We start from the raw sequence: 20,711 nt of genomic DNA, 5'->3' as shown, positions 1-20,711 counted from the left end.
TTTAATCCTAGCTCAGTGTTTGTAATTGATATATGAATTAAAAAAACGGCAACTGACAAAGCGATTACTGAACAATGAAATATTCCACATGCTATGAAAAATAAAATCACATTTTCTTCTGGAAATGGGAAATTGCGGGTTTAGGGAAGATGCCAGGGGTACTGCTGTCTCTCATGAGAAAAGGATGACAGCACAGTTTTCCAGATTGTTTTTTTTTAGTTTATTGGAAGTATTTTCTTAAATAGGTATCTTTCAAGTTATATTCATATAAAGATGGATAAATTAGTTGAGAAGGTACATGAAATGTGGTTTCCTTTCAGAAATGTGTTTTGTGCTTTTTCCCTGGACAGCTTTAACTGTTCCTAGATCTACTACGGCTATAGGGTAACCATCAAACTTCTATGCCTCATGTGAGGTCAGCCTTAAAATCCTTATTTGCATTTTAAGATTTCTAACATATATTTCTAAGTCTAACCTGATCCATTAATAATATGTCATAATTTTTTTCAGAATATCAGACTAACCTTTTGGAATTTAAAATTATTACCTTATTATGTTACGTTTTCCTAGATATCTGAAATTTTGAAGACAAACACTAGAAAGGAAAAAAAAGTCACATTCTAATTATTCATGCCTTTTTATTTATACAAAGTGTTCATTCAAGTATATTAAAAGAAAAATATTAAGTTTTTTTTAAATAGTTTATGCATTATTACTGATAGATCATTCACCATATGGTACCTAGAATGAAAAATGGTATACTAAAGTATTTTGAAGATTCTAGAAAAAAGCGTTATGTAATCAACTCTAAAACTTACTCCAAGATGCTGAAGAAGTCGGAGACCTCTGGACTGGGTGCTCTTTGCCAGTAGGCAATCAGAGTCTCTGAAAGGAAACACGGAGTAGCATGAGACTCTTTGAAATTCAAATTTTTTTTTCCTTAAAAATTTAAATTTAAAGAACTCTCTTTACCCTCTGAAATTGTTTTCATAATGTGAAGAAAGCACATAAGAAGACTCCTGGTTTCTGCTTGATCTAACTTGTCAAATCGAAGAGTTGAGCCTATCAAAGACAAGGGTCTTGGGATCTAGGAATGAAGAACCAATTAGGATTGAGTAAGAGTAGGAGATTGCTGACTGGTAATATGCTTGGTAAGTTTGGGAGAGAAGCCGTACCTTTTCACAGTTGTCAGTCTTCTCACTGCTCTTCTCATTGGTACTTGGGTTGGAGTCAAGACTTGCTAACGAAGCTCTGGAATCAGCATGGTTTACTGTAGAAATAGCTATTGATGAAAATGCTGTAAACACAAGCCACAGCACACAGACAGTAATGAGATGTACGGGCACACAACACAAAAAGCTAAAATGATGAACCAAAAAGATGTTGATCACTCAGGTGGCAGCAGTATTGTGAAAAGTTGACATAATAGAGTCTGGGATTGGCATGAAAGATATGTAACTTTTAAAATATTATTATAACAGCCATGCCAGCATTAAGGATTTAGGAAAATTTAGACCATTTTAACTGGAAATAAAGCTTTTTCCTTTGATTTCTTAAAAAGCTTTTTAAAGAACGTTTCTGTTTTAAAATGCTTAATAAAAGTTCCTAATGATGCTTTTGGGGAAGAAGCTTTCAATTTTTGACAGTTTTTAAGAAATTAAGATGACATTTCCAAAATAGTTCTTAAAAATAATCTTTGAAGTTGAAGGGCTATTATATTTTAAAAGGCCATATGCAATGAAACCTTCAGGATTGTCTCCAGAATGAAACAATTTGATAACATCGGAGAAGACTGCTCCTTGATCAAGTAAAAATGAACACTAAGTAGAAGAGGAAGTTGCTGGATGGCATGCAAAGAAACATGTAACAAGACTCTTCAGCTATATAAATGCAGTATACTTTGTCACATAGATTATGTGTAATGAGTTATGGAGTGGGTAAAACGCACAGTGATATACAATGTAAACACGGATGAGAGTTAAACACAACTGTCTGGAAGGTTTGAAGTACCTGCTATGGAATTTAAAACATCTTTAGAAAATGATGTGTCCACAGAGTTTGCATGTTTCATAGCTGACTGGGTGTGGAATCCTCCATTGGTGCTGAGGTCATCTCTAGACCCCTGTATTCAAAGCACAGAAGAAATTAGTGGGAATCATCATATTTCAGCATTGTAAACCCACATATGCCTTCTTCGTTACACTTTCAATTAGATGATATGTGATTTGATCTTTTATATTTCAGCAAAATCTTCTGCCAAACTAAGCAATGAAAATTAATATAGTTAAACCGTACTCTTAGTCACAGTTTAATTTCTTACGTGATTTAAAAAATTTTTAACAATGTAGTAGAAACTATCTTTTAGATATAGACTAAATGGCTGGAATGGTTATTGATAAATTCACTGATTTAAAAAAAATTTTAATTGAGGTATAGTTGATGTACAATATTATATAAGTTACAGATGTACAATACAGGGATTCACAATTTGTAAAGGTTATACTCTATTTACAGTTATTATAAAATATTGGCTATATTCCCCATGTTGTATAATATATTCTTATAGCTTATTTTATACATAATAGTTTTTACCTCTTAATCCTCTACCCCTATTGCTCCTCACCCCCCTTCCCTCTCCCCTCTCCCCACTGGTAATCACTAGTTTGTTCTATATAGCTGTGAGTCTGCTTCTTTTTTTTGTCATATTCACTAGTTTGTTGTATTTTTTAGATTCTACCTATAAGTGATATCATAAATTCATTGATTATATTATAGATTATATACCATTATTATCATGGATTATCTTATGTATATTACTATTATTAAAAACTAGATTTTAGGTACGTATTATAGGCCAGTATCTATGATGAATGTTCTTTATTCCACAATTTAATCCTCCTAAGAACCTTGTGATACAGGTATTCTCTTCCATTTTATAAATGAGGAAATAGAGGCTTAAAGAAGTTGGATAACTTATCTAAGGTCACATAGATAGTAACTGATTCTATTGAGATTTGAACAAGGTCTAAAAAAAAAATAATTCCAAAGACATAGCTCCTAACTTCTAGATGGTAATATCTTGCCTAGTACTGGATTCAGCAGTGCGTCAACTCATCTGGGAGCTGAACACAGTCAAAGGATCTCAAGAGGGTTGTCGTGAAGTCACTAGGCTGGCTCAGTGGAGCAGGGGTGACAAAACAGGCCACTCCTGGGCTGTGACTACAAATAAGGCACGTGGCTCTACTGACACCAGATGGGCCTAAACCCGATGCAGAAAGGTGGTGGGGAAAGGTGTACACTGAGGATGGGGCCATGAATGCAACAGAGGAACCTGGTACAAACTGGAGAGAATTGGAAGGTGATGCAGAGAACAGAGGACAATGAAAACAAAATGCTGAAAAGATGGCCAAGTGGAAGGCGTCAGTGACCAATCTGGAACAAATGACACTATGTAAACGTCTCAAAACACCTAGCAAGAAGTGTTGTTTAATCCTTCGTTTGCTCACAGTTGGGGGAAAATAGTTATCTATGGCAAAAATATAAAAAGGCAAATTTTTTATTAAGATAGACACTTGGAATATTCTGCAGACTTACCTGATTTGATGTATTGACGGTAAAAGGATACAGGTCCTTCAGGTAAATCCTTGGCATATTGTCCAGAAGCATGCCATAGAGGGGCATGTATAAACTTGCTATCTGGGCCTGCTTCTTCTAGGTGAAAGAGTAGTCAAAAGAAATCATTCACGTAAAAATCAATAGACTTGTAGGTTTGATGTGCATTTAATGCAGTGAACCATTAAATGGTGTTTAGGGAAGGGAGAGAGGAAGACCACTTACTGGTTCTCTGTATCGATCATCAAATGAATGCTTAGCCATTAGATTTTTTAGGACAGCTAAAGCCAAGTGCCTGATATCTTGGTCTTCTTGCAGAGCAAAGCCAACTTCTCGGAGCAGAATTCCGATTAAGAAGTGTTTGCGGCAAAACTCATTTGTGACTGAATATTCAGGCATATCTTTGTGAGGAAGGTAAAGAGATCATGTTATTGAAAATCAACTGATCACTTGATAATCGAGAGAGGTTTAGCAAACAACTCTCAACCCCTCTCACTACTAGGAGGGATTCAGTAATACAGTCTTGCTACAGAGACGAAAAATGTGAAGAGGGGCATTCAGCAAGTATTCTGTTTATACTAATCCAAATAGTACTCAATGTCAAATGTCAAATTCCATAAAAGTGGCATGTCTACAGTAGTACCGGAGTTGAAAGGAGAAAAGCTTATTTTCTGCCTGGAGGAATCAGGAGATGTGACCGGAGGGAATATGTTGAGATGGACCTTTGAGGGTGCTCAAGGTTGAAGATGCAAAGAGTCTGGGGGCTGGGGGGGGGGCAGTTGGAGGCAGTGCGGGGAGGAGAGGAGGTTGGGAGAAGGGATAGGGTTTCAGTGGCACAGACTTCTGAAAGCACAGTTATGTGAGGAGCACAGGTATGGAGGAGACCGGTAAGCACAGCAGCCAAAAGAGGAGTGGGGAGAATTAAGACTTAAGAGATATACTGGGACTGGATGATGGACAAAATCAAGTACAAATTCCTAAGCTGGTGTTTAGGTCCCTGAACCATTTGCACGTAATTCTATAGGAAATGTTAAGTGACTGACAGCTTTGAGATCAGTGGCCGAATCAGACCTATGCTTTATTGATCCATTAATATGATAGGCTATAAATGGGAATTAGACTGTAGGGAGATGTGGGGTGAGGGCTACCATCCAGGAGGCTGTAGGAACAGGGAAGGGGGGATGGTGAGAAGGCATCTGGACCTGGGGTAGCAGGACCCAAGTAGTAGCAGTAAAATCACCAGGACAAGTGGGCTGCAGGACGTAAAAGAGCAAAGAGAGAGGAAAACCAAAGAGGGCTGCACCATTTTGAGCCTGAACTATAGAGGAAAGAAGGTTAAAATCTCAAGTAATAGTGCATTTATTGAGAATGGTCCAATGTGCTTTCTAAACGTTACTGTTAATAACAGGACTAGCGTCCAGCCTATAAAACAGGTATTGTGTGCCAACACTCGGCTAAGCACTTCACAAGCGTTACCTCCGTTACTCCTCAGAACTACCCGTTAGGAATAATGAACTACTAGAATACTCCAGGCCATAACTGACCAGGAGCAAAGTAAACACACCGATTTTTAAAAAATGCTGCTGGGGACAAAATTACGGGAAATGTGGAAGTTCAGGAAACTAAGATCAAAGGGCTTAGGTTAAATAAATCTTTCCATGAAATACTGAGTAATAGTGAGGGGCCAGAAAGAGAACAAAGCTTTCCGATTCCCAATCTATGGCTAGAAAAAAAATTACCAGGACTATTTGAAGTTATAAACTCGTCTGGGGTAAAAATAAACTTATATGATTCTAACAATCTCAAATCCTGAGAGAATGGTTTGAACTAGGGTGTGGTTTATTGATAGAAATATCAGATAGTTTCATTGAGCGAGCGTGTTATTACATACAATTGGGAATTTTATTAATGATGCACTCTAAGAAAATTTCAGATGCTTTGGGAAATTAAAAAAATTCCAACTCTGGAGAATAAAGTATGAAAGAATTCAAGTTGGGGAAGCATTTAATTATCTGTGACAAGAGAAAAGCTCAATCAACTTTTTGACTATTTTGATTAGATGATATTAAACATATGGCTATTTATTAGCATCTGGAAACTGGAAATTTGAAGTATCTATACTCATCAATATTATCAAATTATGATGTGGTTATTAATGCTGAGATAGTGTAATATAAAATATTATTTACCTGATGCATGTAACTCTTGTATTGATTCTGAAGGTGTCAAAGGATCTGGATTTAATATAAATAAACAAAAAGTTCAGATATATACATACTCAGATACACACTATATTCATTAACTATGTGTAATTTATACTGAAAATTTAAAATACACTGTCCTAAAATATGAGTGAGTCCCTTCAATAAAGCTTTGTTTTTCAAGACAAGTACCTTAGGTTGTTTACTTCTTTCCTTAAAAATGAATGCCATGAACAGAATTATTCTAATCCTTAGCTTTCTTTTTGGACACCTTTTTGTTCTATCAGAAATCTGCTTGCTACAAAACATATTTTTATGTTCACTGTTGATAATATCATATCTACACAGAGACTGTCAGGCCTTTTTCTGAGCCACTGATAAGTAGTAAACAACCAGAATCCAAATGACAAAAACAGGTTTGATCCTCTTGAGTGCTGTAACCAGCCGCCTAATGCAGTAATATCTTGGCACTAGTTCATAAACATAAAACAAAACAAAAAGTGAAAAATGTTAGTCCAAAATAACTTTTCCACCCTTTATTCTATGAAGGCATTTAGATAAATGTGTTTCATAAATTGGAAAAAGAATGGAATAATGTATACAGCTTATATTTAAGATTGACATGACAAAACTTTTATAGGCTTGATAATGTACGTTACTTTCTCTTTCCTTCCAAAATATTAGTGTGAGCTATAATACATATGAAGAGGCTCTTTACCATCTTAGTTTCTGCTTTCCATGAATATCAAAACTGTGCCTTGTAATTTACTCATGCTTAGAAGTATTTAATTAATCAATTTATTTATTTTATTGAGGTATAATTGACATATAACATTATATTAGTTTCAAGTGCACCACATGATTTGATATACGTACACCTTGCAAAGTAGAAGTAAAGTATTTTAAAGTCATAAATCATTTAAGTATTTTCTTTGTAGCTTGATGTTTGATTAGTTTCTGATGTCTAGATGGGTGATGCTTATTCTCTACCATGATCATGCTGATATGTGTGTATATACATATTTTGACAAAAGTAATAAATGAAAATATTGTCTATAGACCATTTATACTATAGTAAGTATAGTAAACAAAATGTGAAGCCCCATTTTTACCTGTGCACCCATCTCTGCCTCTTTCTGACTCAGAGGTACTGAGTATTTACAATGTTGCCCATTTGCCTGCCTTCTTTTCTCCCTTTCAACCTACCAGTTTTCTTTGTATAAAACTCATTTTGAGGAATTGCATTTTAATGTACACACATTGATAATCTTAAATGAATTTATACTCACAAAGTATAACTTTTCCTCCCTGTAATTTTATGTCTCTCAAAATCAAAGGAAAGTTGTCTTTTGGAGCCAGTATGGTGAAAGACAGTATGGGTCTAGGTTAAAATTCTTTGATTTACAAGCATCAATTTTATGGTTTTCTTGGCCTTCTCGTTAATGAAAAAGGAAACATAGACAAAAATTGAGAAATACAGAGCTGTATTCTTTACCACATGCCACCAACTTCTGCATTTTAACCTGATTACCTGGCTCTAATCCCATGTGACAACTTCAGACAAAACCAACACTGAAGAAACAGGAAAACAACAACAAACAAAGGCAAAACAAACAAAAAAATATATTTGTTCCCATTGTAGGAACAGACAAAAATTCTGGGAATTATTACCTGGAATGTTTGCTGATCTTATGGGGAGACACAAAGGAATAAAGTGTTCATGCTGACATACTTCTTGAAGGAAATCAAATTTATACTGGCATAAGGTCTGAAAAAGAGGCAAAGAAATGACTATTATTCACACACTAAGAAAATTAATGGAAAATCTGCACTTGAATCTTATATCTAAAAAGGAGGTGGAGTTACTTTTGTGTGACCACTGGGTCATTGTTAAATTTAAAGGATTTTGTCCCCTCTGAAGTGGTAAATGTAGTCAGGCCCCCTGTTTTTGGAGATTGGACAAGGCCTGTTCAGGAAATGATCCCATCTGCAACCTACATTGAGCTTCTATGAGATACAATCTTACTCAGCCCTATTTTTTGCTTCTTTTGGCATGTATGTAACATGTTTATTCTGGGAAAAATAGGTCCTCACCACATGTACAGAGGTCTTCAACTACATTCAGCTCAAAGAACATATCACTTCAATCAACTCCTAAGATCCAGTGCTAAGGAAGACAATGGTGCAGATAATCTAAAATTACAGTGAATCTCTCTCCATCTGCCATTTATTTTTGGAGTACGTTATCTAATTCCACCTCTTCCCTGCCCTAGCAAACAGGTCTGTCATTTCAATATTGTTTTGAGTAGGACAGAGATAAACGAAGTGCAGACATGGTCTAAGACAACTTAATACAATCACATAAATAGGAACAATCAGCATGTTCATAACCATTCTATTTGCATTGTCATGCAAACTAAGTAATCAATTTTTAAGACTCAGATTGTGTTCACTGTATTCACTAATACCAGCTAACAAAAGAAAATATATTCCATTTGCTCAGATATTTTAGAATCATATTTTGTGGCAACTTTAGTCAATAATTTAAAATACTGCTATCTTAAACAAGGGTAGTATCTGACTTAATCCTTTGCACATCCAAGTGAAACGAAGCATAATTAAATTACATGGTAGTCATTCTTCACTGAGTACATTCTGTTTGGTTTTTGATAAAATATGTAGTTTAAGTTCACTGGAATTATACCTAAAATGATATTCTGCAAATATCATGCATAATTGGAGCACTAATGAAGGATATTCTTCCAAAAAATATTTACGGAGAGAATTGGATTCTCAAAATCAAATGACATATAACCATGTAACTCTCCTAGCCTAAAGTATATCTCCACTGCCAAAAAATAATGTTCAGTCTCCTAAGCATAACATGAAAGGTTCCAAGAAGATCATTATTTATTTTTGGCTTTTCTATATTCGTTACTCTTTCCCAATACCTAGATAATTTCCCAATGGGGACTTATCTTCCTCCCAATGGGTAAAGGTTAATGGGGAACTATTAATTCAGGTGCCCTGTCTTCCCTCCCTAAGAGGCAGGCATGTGACCCACAGCAGGTTGGTCACATGCTTCCTCTCTGGAATGTAAATCTTAAGCCGAGTATTAAGAAGGAGAAAATGGTCCCATTTGATTATTTAGACAGCAGCAGACCCTGGCCACTGGTTCATCCTTTGTGATTACTCTTGTGCCCTGGAAGTGCCTTGGTCACTGTTCTTTTCCAAGCTTAGTTCTCGAGCTCTTTCATCAATGCTGTTTACCCCAATATCCTTCCAAAAAATTCCCTTTTGCTCAAATTGGAATAAGCTTCTGTTGCTGCGAGACAAAGAACCTTAACTGATAAAACTTTCACAGTCTGGCCCACTTCCAGTCTTATTTCCCTCTAGCATATGCCATACTACGTAGCTCAGTGGTTCTCAAACTTGAGAGTGCAGAGGAATCACCTGAAAGTCTTGTTGCAATCCAGATTTCTGGGCTCCCCCTGTGGTAGCTCTGTTCCGAGATCACTGGTCTAGGAACCACACTTTGAGAACCGCTGCTCTCTAGACAGTACTGTTCCCTATCTCCCAAAACATAGCCCCTATTTAGGTAGGGTGATCAACTGTCCCATTTTGCCCAAGACAGAAGGTTTCCAGGGAAGTGGGATTTTCAGTGCTAAAACCAAGACAGTTCTGAGTAAACTTGAGGCAGAAGAATTGCAGGTGGAAAGAATCACTCCTTTCACCGCCCACAGGAAATAAAAGTGAAATGTAAACACTTTCATTCCACACTCCTTTTTTGTCCCCTGTGAAGGAAGGACTGGGTAGACTTACTTAGCACATGAACCGTTTTAAAAGGCTGCCTCTCATTGGTATAGAAATTATTTTTTGATATGGATAATGGATAGGTTATTGTTTTAGACAGATATACACAGAGACCAGTTTATTTATTTAAAATGCAACAGTTTAGAAAGCAAGCACTCCGGTACGTGGTTCTTACCTTGGGATCACCAGAGGAGAACATGCTGACGTAACTGTTAACCGTCTTAAACACAAAACCCCGGTCCATAAACGTAAAGCAGCGCTAAAAAAGTAAAATTCTAAATTCAGACGTTTTTAATTTAAGGATCATTAAAGATGTTAGAAAAGGTGATTAAATATATTGAAGTAAAATAACATTTAACTAAATGTGCTATATAATAAATGTCTTAAAAATCTCTGCAATATGTTTAAGCGTTCATCCACATATGGCAACTAATTAAAATACTAGATACAGTACACACACTAGAAAGTTACAAACCCATATTTATCAATTTTCTAAAACATCTCTTGGAGCTTTGCAATGAGGTCTTTCCTTTTAATATAGAAAGTTTTAGCTTTTACTTGTCTATTTTTTAAAACCACTTAGTTACATTTTATTATTATTGTTTTTTAGTAATTCGATTCCATAATTCCTCAGGTGAAGAACCTTGCTGTGCAACATTGGGTAGGAACAGGGCAGAGACATGTCAGGAAAACCTTTTAAAATCTCACTGGCCAAAAAAAATAAATAAATAAATAATAAAATCTCACTGGCCTCCTTCAACAGAATAGCTTTTCTTTTCAGCCAAGGCAGCTTGAATTTGAAGAGTGAAGGTAAGAGATCCTGGGATTTCTATCAGTGAGCTGCTCACTGTCTCTTTATTATGTTGTCAATCTCTCTTAACTGTAAAAACGAGAGCCTTAAACAGTAGGTAGGTTTGGAGGAGTCAGGCAAGCGTTCCAACTTGGTACAGCACCTGCTCTCTCTCCCAAAGACCCATGGCCATGTCACCAGTAACCAAGCTACAGTGGCCAATTACTGCACTGGAAAAGTGTGAAGTGGGCATGGACCATATTTACTGATGCAGTATCTTGGGGAGGCACTATAGCAGATTGGCATATGGGGTCATCACTGCCTGTGTGTGGGGGTTGCATTCTACCCAGCCACATGTGTGTGAGCATGCGTACTACATGGGAAAATTTCTCAGCTGCTACATCACTCAGCATAGAAGCCTTCTTTCTCGTCCAAAGAGCCCTGTATGGTCCATTGTACTGGTTTTGCATCTCTTGATCTCTCCTCAATTTTACAAACAAATCTCTTTTCTCAAAAAGGACTGAACATAAAATCTTGTTATAGGTAGTCTACCAAGTGGAAAGTCTCGCACTGAAATACGCCCGTGTGTAAACATGAGCTTTTTTCTCTAATAACATTTTTCCAGTTGTTTGGTCATTTATATGTTTGTTTTGTTTCCTTTTCCATTTTTCTTTGTTTTCTTCTGAGTTTTTGTTTTTCATTACCTATTCATTATTGTGTTAACATACTGCTTCATTTATATTTTCATTTTCAATATGGATTTAAGTTCCTTCAATAACTCTCCCCTTAGAAAAAAGTAAATGGCTCCCATGTCCTCCCACCTCCCAAAAGCACAGTGAGGAAAGGTAGACACCAGAGCATAATCATAAGCGCAGAAGATGTAGAGCACCTATAAGGGGAGGATGGGAGGAAAAGAGGGCTTTCGTGTCCTCTGCACTATGCAGGCTCCCAGCTAGTGTGTCAAATCCTCCCAGGATGCAGAAGGAAGTCCCAACTGGTGACCCTTGGACTATCCCCAATATGGAGCTCCCTCCCCAGAAGACCTCTGCTTTCTCTTTCCTGCTGGGAAGAAGCTTGTGTCTCACCTTGCAGAGAGAGGAAGACCATCCAGTATAACTGTGGGTTCTAGAAACTTCTCAAGAAACAGCAAGAGAAAAGAAGCCCTTTGGTGAAGACACAGGGCCCTTTGATTAGATAGAGAAGGGGTTGGTGAGTCCTGTCATTGAACAAGGGTAGTGGCAATTGCCACCTCCCAGGGACTACTGTAGCCAATCTGTGAGCTTTTGAAGGAGGCCTAACTCCATCACCCATGAATGGGGAAAGTGAGGAGAAGACTGCCTACCCTGGGGATCTAGGAAAACTCACTTAAGAGTTTCTTGAGATTTAAGAAGACTTTCTTTGTGGTAAACTTGTCATTCTCTTTCTAAGGGACAGTGAGGGAAAAGGAGGGGTCATTCCTAAGGTACAAAGCCAGCGGAATCAGCCTTCTTCCTGCAGAGAGCCCTCCTGCAGATCAAGCTTCATCAAATGTGTCTCTCCTGTCACCAGTCCCCTGTGTCTGGTCCATCCCAGCACCTTCTTAACCCCAGGCGAAGAGGCTCTTCTGCTCATTGCTGAGGGGTGGAGGGACCTCTCTGCTTTTATTTTAAAATAATTTATATTAACCTTCTATATGAGTAGAAAATAATTTATAACAGGTTTTGGTAAACTATGGCCCATGAGCCAAAAGTGGCACACTGTCTGTTTTTCTAAAGAAAGTTTTACTGACACAGCTACACCCATTTGTTTATATATTGTCTATGGTGGTCTATGGTTGTTTCTGTGTTACAGCTGCAGAGTTGGGTAGTTGTCACAGAGACTGTGTGTCCTGCAGAACTAAAAATATTTAATATTTGACCCTTTATAGAAAACAATTTTGCAGATTCTTGATATAAAGGATAACTTATACCCTGTCAGGCTTTTTCTCAGTTTGGCTTAGTAAGCTAAAAGCCAAATATTCTAAATCACATGCAAAAATATATTTTTGTATATATGGCTGTTGTAATGAAAAAATGTTTATTTTGTCTCATCAACTGTGAAAGTCACAGTTTTACTCTATAGATGGTTCAGTGATGAGTAATGAAATCCCAAATTGCAAAACACACCACCTGAGTGCCTTTCCCTGTATATTTTACAAAACCTCTGGGCCCATCATTTCCTTTCCTTTGCCCCTGTGCTAGGTATTAGCTTATGTAACACCCACAGCAACTTTTGTATAGATGAAGTTTCTAGAAAACATTTATTTATTCCACAAACACAGAACATTTAAGTAAAATAGAGTAGATATGAAGACTTTCCCTTTTCACTGACTTGCTTATCCATCTTTTTTTTTTCATAATTAGAACTATCACAGATGTTTCTTTAAACATAATTTGCTACCAAAGTCTGTTTTTTATATTAGATGATTTCCAAAAGCTAATTTAAATAAAGTAGAGATTAGTCAGACGAGGGGGTAAAAAGATATGGCTGTCTGAGAAGGAAAATTAAAATCAGAATGAACTTTCCTTTGCCACCTCCTTGGTATTATGTTTGCATGAGAAGAGTATCTAGACAGGTACGCTCAGGTAAGTCAGAGTTGTGACCCAGACTGGCAGTGAAAAGAAAAATTACAGAAGCTACATAGGTAGCCATGGATCCATTCACATGCTATCTTCTTCCAGGAGAGGTCAGAGAAATCGACAAGGTTTCTGGCATAAGTGATACAAAAACACTACTTTCCATCATTACATGATGTAAAAGAGGGCACATTCTCACCTAGGACATTTTCCTATGGCCACCCCAGAGGTACCGTTCTCTCCACTCTTGGAAAACAATCTTGGTACAACCATGGTGTTACAATTATATTTCAATTGTTAAATTCCAATGACAACTAATTTACGGTATTTGATTACTAATGTAGAACTCAGTAACCAAAACAGGTAAAAGTCATCCGAAGCCTCAGCTGAGCAAATAACTGTTATCAGATTTCTGGGAATATAGAAGATTTATAATGCCAACAGTGGGCAATGTTGAAGAGCTGAACGCTCAAAGTTCATCAATTCATAGGCATTGTGCCAAATGACTATATTCAATTTTACATAAGAAAATCACTTTCTCTCCCTTTCCCTTTTCCTCTCTTAGTTCAAATGATTCATCCAATAAATTTTACAGAAAGTTTTTTTTAAGCTTTCTGTGTCAAATAAATGCCATCAAAACTACAATTTTAAAACAATGCTTGTACGATGGGCTTTTATAATGTACAATATATTAAACTAATGTTTTCATTTATAAACTTCACATATAAGTATTGCTTTCAGTTTGTGGTACATGGATCCACATATCTTATAGACTATATTTGTTTTATCTATTGTCAATCCATGCTTTTTACCCACAGATTTCACAACCACTGGTATCACCATTAGCTTTATACTTTGTGCCTTTTTTCATCTTGGACATTCATGTTAGACATTAGTTTATGTACCACCAGAAGCAACTTTTGCATAAATGAGCTCCACGGAAAACATATATTTATTCTAATAAGTACAGAGCATTTAAGCCAAAAAGGGTGGATAAGGGGTCTTTTCCCTTTTTAAGAGACTTGCTTATGCAACATTTTTTTTTGGAATTTTGGGAAGAATATTGCAGATATTTCTTAAATGTAATTTGCTTACAAATTGGACAGTATGCCATTTTTTTCCCAAATTTTCTTTTCCATCAAGCACTTCAAATAAACTACTAGCATAGTAATAAACTTTATTCTCATAGGTCTTAAAAACGTGGTAGAAAACGAGAGTAATTTTTTTCTCCTTTACTCTTTTCCTCCTCAACTCTGACCATCCCTTTCTCTTTCTGAAGCAAGAAAAAAAGCAAAAATAAGAGACAAAACAGTGAAGAAAAAGAAATACAAGATGAGAACAAACATGGTATGTAATTTGAAACTGCATTTAACACATTAAAAAAGAAATTAGACTGAATTAAAACTCACCAAAGACAAGTTAAGCTAATTTTCCATCTACCTCCATAGTCTCTTAACTTTATGTTAGTAGTATTTATTTATAAATTCCCACACCTATCCAGTATGTTCTGGTGTCTACCACAAAGAAACAAGTGAAGTGGCTTCATCAATAGTCAATAGTTGGGCAAAAGAAGGAATAGAAGAAAAACAGTATCTTTCTGGTTGAATGTGTTATCTGTTAAATGATACACCATCATTCTACATTAGCTTTTCTTGGACTAAGCACATTTTTCTTCTCAATTCAATAGAAATGCCTGTAATTCGAAGAAATGATGCTAAATATATGTATGTGTATATATATATATATGTATATGTATATTCACTTTATGTTGCTCAATACTTTAACTGATAATTTTCCTTTCATGAGATTAATGCACAATATTTTCATCATGTAAAAAGAGCCTAGAGGTAATATAACAAAAATGCTAAATTCCCCAAAATTTTCCCAAAGTGGCTATTTGGCATCACTGTTAGAGCCGTAACCAATCCAAAACATCACTTCAAGGGCAGAAAAGCCCAAGAGAATAATATTGTCACAGTGCAGCATCTTTAAAAATCTCATTTTTCTCTTTAAAAGTATTTAGAAGTACTACATTTGGCAACACTCAAGTAGATACTTTTCTTTAACCTTGGTTTTTGTTCTGTATGACTGCAAATTGGAAAAAATATCAAAAAGTATTTCAAGCAAGAAAGATGTACAGATGAAAGTATTCATCTAATCCTGGTAGTCTTGACTTTTCATCATAAATGAAACTGTGACTTAAATTAACATTTAGAGTATCTCACACCCACTATCACGGAGGCTTGAATAGAACTGTGATCTTGTATAATTGTACCTTAAGAAATCTGGCAACGCTGTGGTTTGCCCTTCTTGTTTCTTCAAGTGCATCTTTGTTTTTCCAAATCATGTGGTCGGCTAGGCTCATGACAAGATTGTCCAGTTCATTTTGGTAAGATTCAGGAAATCTTTGAGGCCGAGAAAGCTAAGGAAAGAATGGATCATTTCTTTATAATGTGACCCATGAAATACTAAGTCTGGAAAACATAAACTGTAAGCCTTACTACAAACAAAAAGTCTTTTTGAAAACTTGAAAGCAATAATAAAATAGAAGCCCTTTTAATTTCAAGGTCATGATTTTCATCATTTTTATTTAATGTTTCCTTCTATTTTGGCCAATAAATTTTTCACTTTTTCATTATAAATTATAACATATATGAATTGCAGACTATTCAGACAATGTAGAAATGTAACATTTTAAAATAACCTCTTAATTCCCCTCCTTTCCCTCTCGGGAAATAACTACTATCAATTCAATGGTTTAATGAATATTATTCTAGATTTTCTTTGACTCACAGTTCTCTAATTTAAAAATCAATTATTTTGATTTTTTAAAACTAGGAATCCTCCAATAAACAGCTATAAGAAATCAGTGAATGAATAACTGAATGAGTACAGATATTGGTTTGTAATGTTCTCTAATAAGTAGTGAGTCCCAGCTGGTCTTTTTAAAACATTTATTTCAGCTTTATTGAGTTATAGTTGACATATAAAATTATAAGATATTTAAAGCATACACTGTGGTGCTTTCATACACATACATATTGTGAAAGAATTACACCCTCTACCCCTCATCTAGTTAATTAAGTCATCCATCAGCTCACATACATATTTTTGGGGAGAGGACATTTAAGTTCTACTCTCAGCAAATTTCAATTACACAATACAGTGTTATCAACTATAATCACCATGTTTTCCATTAGATGCTCAAATCTTATTTATCTTATAGATGAAGGTTTACACAAGCTAGTCTTAACTCAATGGTCCCAGCATATGCCACCGCAGATGCCCGTGGGACTTCACAGTCAAGATGCTTTTGCCACAAGATAAAAAGTGATTTGGCTGTGAGATTACATAACATACATTGAATAAAACTCTATAGGCCCCTAAAGACTGCCCTCAGTCCAGGAATCCACGCCCCACCCCCCCAATTTGAACTCCTGCACATAAAGGGAAAGTTTCAGGCAGCTGAGTTTTCCCATTTCAATCTCTACTTTGTGAATTTACACAGCCTCTTTGCACGAGATAGGTAAGATTCATTCATCTTTACAAGTTGGCTTTAAAATTAGACTCGCATTTTCACTATAGACAGAAACAGACAATTGAGAGTTAGACAGTGCCATATTCTCTAAAATTCTGAGCACCCAGACTTCCATGAGGCAAGAATAAAAACCACAGAGGCTAAAATTACAGGAACTGCATAGAACAAACAGTGATTAATTGTAGGACGCTGGAGCTGACTTGGACTGGCTTTTTTTTAAGCCATTGTACCAGGACATGACTGTATAGACATTTTGAGGATTTCATGGTTACCCTCTGTATATATTCAAAGCTTATTGTTGAAATCAAATTAAGTTAACAACAAATAAACCTAATGGATTTAATTGCAGACATCATTTTTCATCCTGCTCCATATACCTTGGGGAAATAAGGGTAAACAATTCACCTACGAAAGCAGCAATCACTTTTTAGGTAATCAAAGCACATTTGTAGTTTTCCTCTTTTCATTGTGTTAGTCTTCCAAGATACATTAAACATATCAATGTCAACTTTTTCTTCACAGGGACATACAGTAATATCTTGGACTTTGATAATCCCTCTGTTCCTCCATTTTTTTGGCCTTCCTTTCAAACTCCCCTTGTAGCCTACTCCCACTCTTAACCCAAAGACATGCTGATTGGTAAACACATGAGTAATATTTTTAATTGCTCTCTGGAAGTCTATCCCAAGGGCTTGAGGCGGGAGAATTCCTGAGCTGGGGATGGTGGATTTTGTGTCTCAGGACAGGGGAGGAGGGGGAGTAAGGTGACAGCATGGTTGAATCCCAAGCTGTAGAGCTGGAACGCGTTGGAGAACCTGGGCTATGGTATGGTGGAGGTCACAAGGATCAGGTGCAGGGGCTGAACTTCAGGCGTTTGGGAATTTCGTTAAGAACAAGGGGCTGACGGGAAACAAAAGGTGTAGCCAGTACAAGAAAACTTTGGCTACTAGAGCTCAGGATTGAGAAGACATTCAGCACTTCCTAGTAAATAGGAATTCACCTTGGACAAGAAAGCAGGGGTCACAGGGAGGTGTTATCCGCCTTTCAGAGGACCAGACTAGGGATCTGACTTCCTCATATCTCCTTGATGATGGAAGCTTTTTTTAATAGCAAAGAAAGCTATTCACTTCACAATTAAAAAATAAGAAAAGAAAATGCAAATAGCTTGGGAGATGTTTATTGTGAATGCTTTCAAGTCAAATGATGGTATCTGGTCTTCTCGTACTGTGATACATAGAGATGGTTAGAAAATTGGAAGGTCATGCACCTCTGGAAGAAAACTGGGTATAGTGATTGCTATGGAAGAGGGTAATGAAAAGGGAACTTGAATCAGTGAAGATAAACTCTTGTTTACGATGAGTTCCTTTATTCTTAGGCTGTCCATAAGGGTGTTTTGTGACCTATCTATTTTAGCAGATACATACTGGTGGGAACGAAAGGATTTTAGTCCAATTTGTTCTTTTTACAGATGGGAGAACAGACTCTGAGATGTTTAGTGTCTTTTTTTTAAAATCATCTAACATGTTAGTGGCAGAGCAAGGATTACAGTGGTGAGGTTTCCTGATATAGCTTAAGAACAGAGAGATAGGAATCACTCTTAGCTTCATGTTAGATTTTCTCTTCCTCCCGGACAGGACGCTCTTATCTCTGGAAGTAGAAGAGCAGACACAGCTGAAAAGCAAACACAGGACTTAAGAACTAAGACTTATGGAATACCAGAGATGATTAGATGTGCAGCCAAGGCAGGTCTGTTATGCTTATGTCAAGGCCATGTTTGGAAAGGCCTGAGGTCTGGAGGCATGGATGGGGCATGTGGATGGATGGCCCGAGGATGGTGGCTTGGCAGACTCCCCTGAATCCTCAGTGCCCCATCCCTCTCTATTCAGAGTCAGCGCTTCTCCCGTGTGGGAATACACTGCAAAGGTCTCTCCCTGCAAGACGACAGGCAGACCCTTCAGGAGCTGTCCTTCCTCCTCTCCTGGAGCTCAGGCCATTAACTGGGATTAAATGCCAGCTTAACTCAGCTGCGAACCTGCTGGGCCTAATAAGGTAAGGAAGCGTGTATACCCCAAGGAGTTATAGGAATTAGTCAGCATGTACCAGCAGGAGCCACACAGGGAGTACCACTGAGATCGGATGTTGAGTGTGTTTGACCAAGATGGCCAGAACATAAGAATGGATAAATTCAAATTCATTGACATGAGGGCACTTTGTCAGGACACGGGCTTAAATAAGACCTCAGGGGATGGACCATTCCCTGTTAGTTGGCTCTTAGAATCCTGGAGATGGCTCATTTTAAGCAGAATGGAAATGCCTAGGTTGCCCTGGCAAATGAATGAGGAAGGAGTAAAGAAGCAGACGAAGGTGGACATGTAGGAATGGAAATATGAGCCCAGAAGACCCACTATCCACCAAGGCCATCAGGAAGGTACTGGGGACCAACATCCCTAAGACCGTTCACTGGTGTCTCCCATCTGCAGGTGAGAGAGGCAGTCACAGTATTGGCTCGCTAACAGTCATGAGGATGAGGGTCATCAATATAACACAGGCCATGTGATTGCACCTAATCTCCAGGGGCCAGGGGGTTGCGATTACCAAAACAAATGGCAAATCTGGAGAGCAGCCAAGGGGGCTTGACTCTCAGGGAGCTACAGAGCTGATTAATGACATGTTGGAAGCCCTAGGGACGAGACAATCAGCAGCCGACAATGGCGATGCTTAATGTCCTCCAAGGAGGCAAGGCTGGACAATCAGGAGATGAGGATGTTTGTTCCAGTGAATAGACACGAATCCTCTCTCTGTTCTTGGATCTCAGTCAATTTTCAGATCTGGTACATACTGGCTGAAGAGGAGGCAGGGTCCCTAAAGAAAGCCCCCTGCAGACCTTTGATAAGTACATACTGTAATGATTCTACCAGTCCTTCTCCAAAGGCTTTCCTCAGGTGACTATACTAGGTGGAGGGGAATATTCATATATTCCAAGAACTATGGGACACAAGATCTGAGTTGATACCTGCTATCTGGGGACCAAAACACCATCATGCCCACCCAGTTAGAGTGGAAACTCACAGGATTAATAAAGTTGCCCTGCCTAAAGTTCTGTTAGCAGAGGGTCCACTGGGTTCAAAAATCCACCAAACAGCCATTTACCTGGTCCAAATGTATAATTTGTATTGACATAATCCGCATCTAGAGTAACCACACACTGGATGCTTGACCTGTGGCGCTATCCTGGTGGAGAAGGTCAAGTGTAAGCCTCTGACACTGCCCCTCCCCAGCCAAGGGTGTAAATGGAGACAATATTGCTATTCGCCACCATTCCCACCCCATGCAATATTGCTCTGATTTAGTCTCCCAGTGAGGGAGGGGTAAGAGTCAGAGGTTTCCCCTCAGTCTTACCCACAGTGAGGACAAGAGAAATACGTATGGAACTCAGGCAATCCACTTGGGTGCTTCTTGATCCTCCCTACCCGATTGTAACTCTATATGGTCTGAGTAGAGTATGACTCCTGGAGGCTGAGACCACCCTGGACCACTCCGGAATGAGGGTTTGGGTCACAACACAGTAAGTCACCAAGACCTTCAGAGCTGTTGGCTGAGGGTGAGGGCAATCTAGAATGGATGGTAGAGGAGGGAGGTGATGAGAACTGCACAGGGTTCCGAGACCAACTATAGTAACAGGGGCTACAGTTAACCCCACTAGCCTCCCTCTTGTAAGTTTCCTTTCAGGAAGGAGAGGCCCATGGGAACTGTGGAGGAGAAGATTCATAAACATATGTGAAAGGTAGTGTAAGCTGTGGACTGTGGACCACGGGTGGCAGCCAAGGATGTGCATAGCTCAGATACTCCCTTGAGAAAAAGTCTACTGGGATGAATGAAATAACTACGAAGCCTTTGGGACCCACTCAAGAGTTCATGCCAAGGCCAAACTCTCTCCGGCTGCTCTGAGTAATTACTGAGCTTGCAGAGGTAACAGAGCCAGACCATCTGCCCGATGCAGGACTTTTCTCATGAACATTCTTTGCTCTCAGACAGCCCATTGGCCCACCTACAACTTCCTCACTGCAAGCCTCTTTCTAGCCGATCCTCCTTCTTTTGCCATCTCCTTTCACAGGTGTCAGACCTTCCTAGTCCTTTTGTCTGTCCCTTTATCCTTTGTAGTC

At 37.9% G+C, this 20,711-nt stretch overlaps 1 protein-coding gene across 10 annotated transcripts in view; it reads right to left on the bottom strand.

The window, feature by feature from the left end:
- Nucleotides 1–20,711, bottom strand: part of DOCK10 (dedicator of cytokinesis 10) — a 299,794-nt gene that overhangs the window by 48,594 nt on the left and 230,489 nt on the right. For 8 of the 10 annotated variants that reach the window (XR_014245733.1, XM_082395837.1, XM_082395839.1 and 5 more), the window contains 11 exons: nt 15,286–15,432; nt 9,802–9,885; nt 7,485–7,581; nt 5,802–5,846; nt 3,838–4,013; nt 3,595–3,711; nt 2,011–2,122; nt 1,176–1,297; nt 973–1,087; nt 819–885; nt 548–595 (listed from right to left, as the gene is read on the bottom strand). Coding sequence is in view for 9 of the 10 variants with exons in the window: in XM_082395837.1 (XP_082251963.1) it covers nt 548–595; nt 819–885; nt 973–1,087; nt 1,176–1,297; nt 2,011–2,122; nt 3,595–3,711; nt 3,838–4,013; nt 5,802–5,846; nt 7,485–7,581; nt 9,802–9,885; nt 15,286–15,432 (1,130 nt within the window). In the remaining variant the exon portion in view is untranslated. The remainder of the gene's footprint in view (nt 1–547; nt 596–818; nt 886–972; nt 1,088–1,175; nt 1,298–2,010; nt 2,123–3,594; nt 3,712–3,837; nt 4,014–5,801; nt 5,847–7,484; nt 7,582–9,801; nt 9,886–15,285; nt 15,433–20,711) is intronic. The other 2 variants (XM_082395835.1, XM_082395836.1) reach the window with 2 other exon arrangements.

The sequence above is a fragment of the Balaenoptera borealis genome (assembly GCF_965194805.1).
Source record: "Balaenoptera borealis genome assembly, chromosome: 6".
Classification (NCBI taxonomy): Eukaryota; Metazoa; Chordata; class Mammalia; order Artiodactyla; family Balaenopteridae; genus Balaenoptera; species Balaenoptera borealis.
Note: the sequence above shows the minus strand (reverse complement) of the source record. Positions and strands in the feature narration are given on the sequence as shown.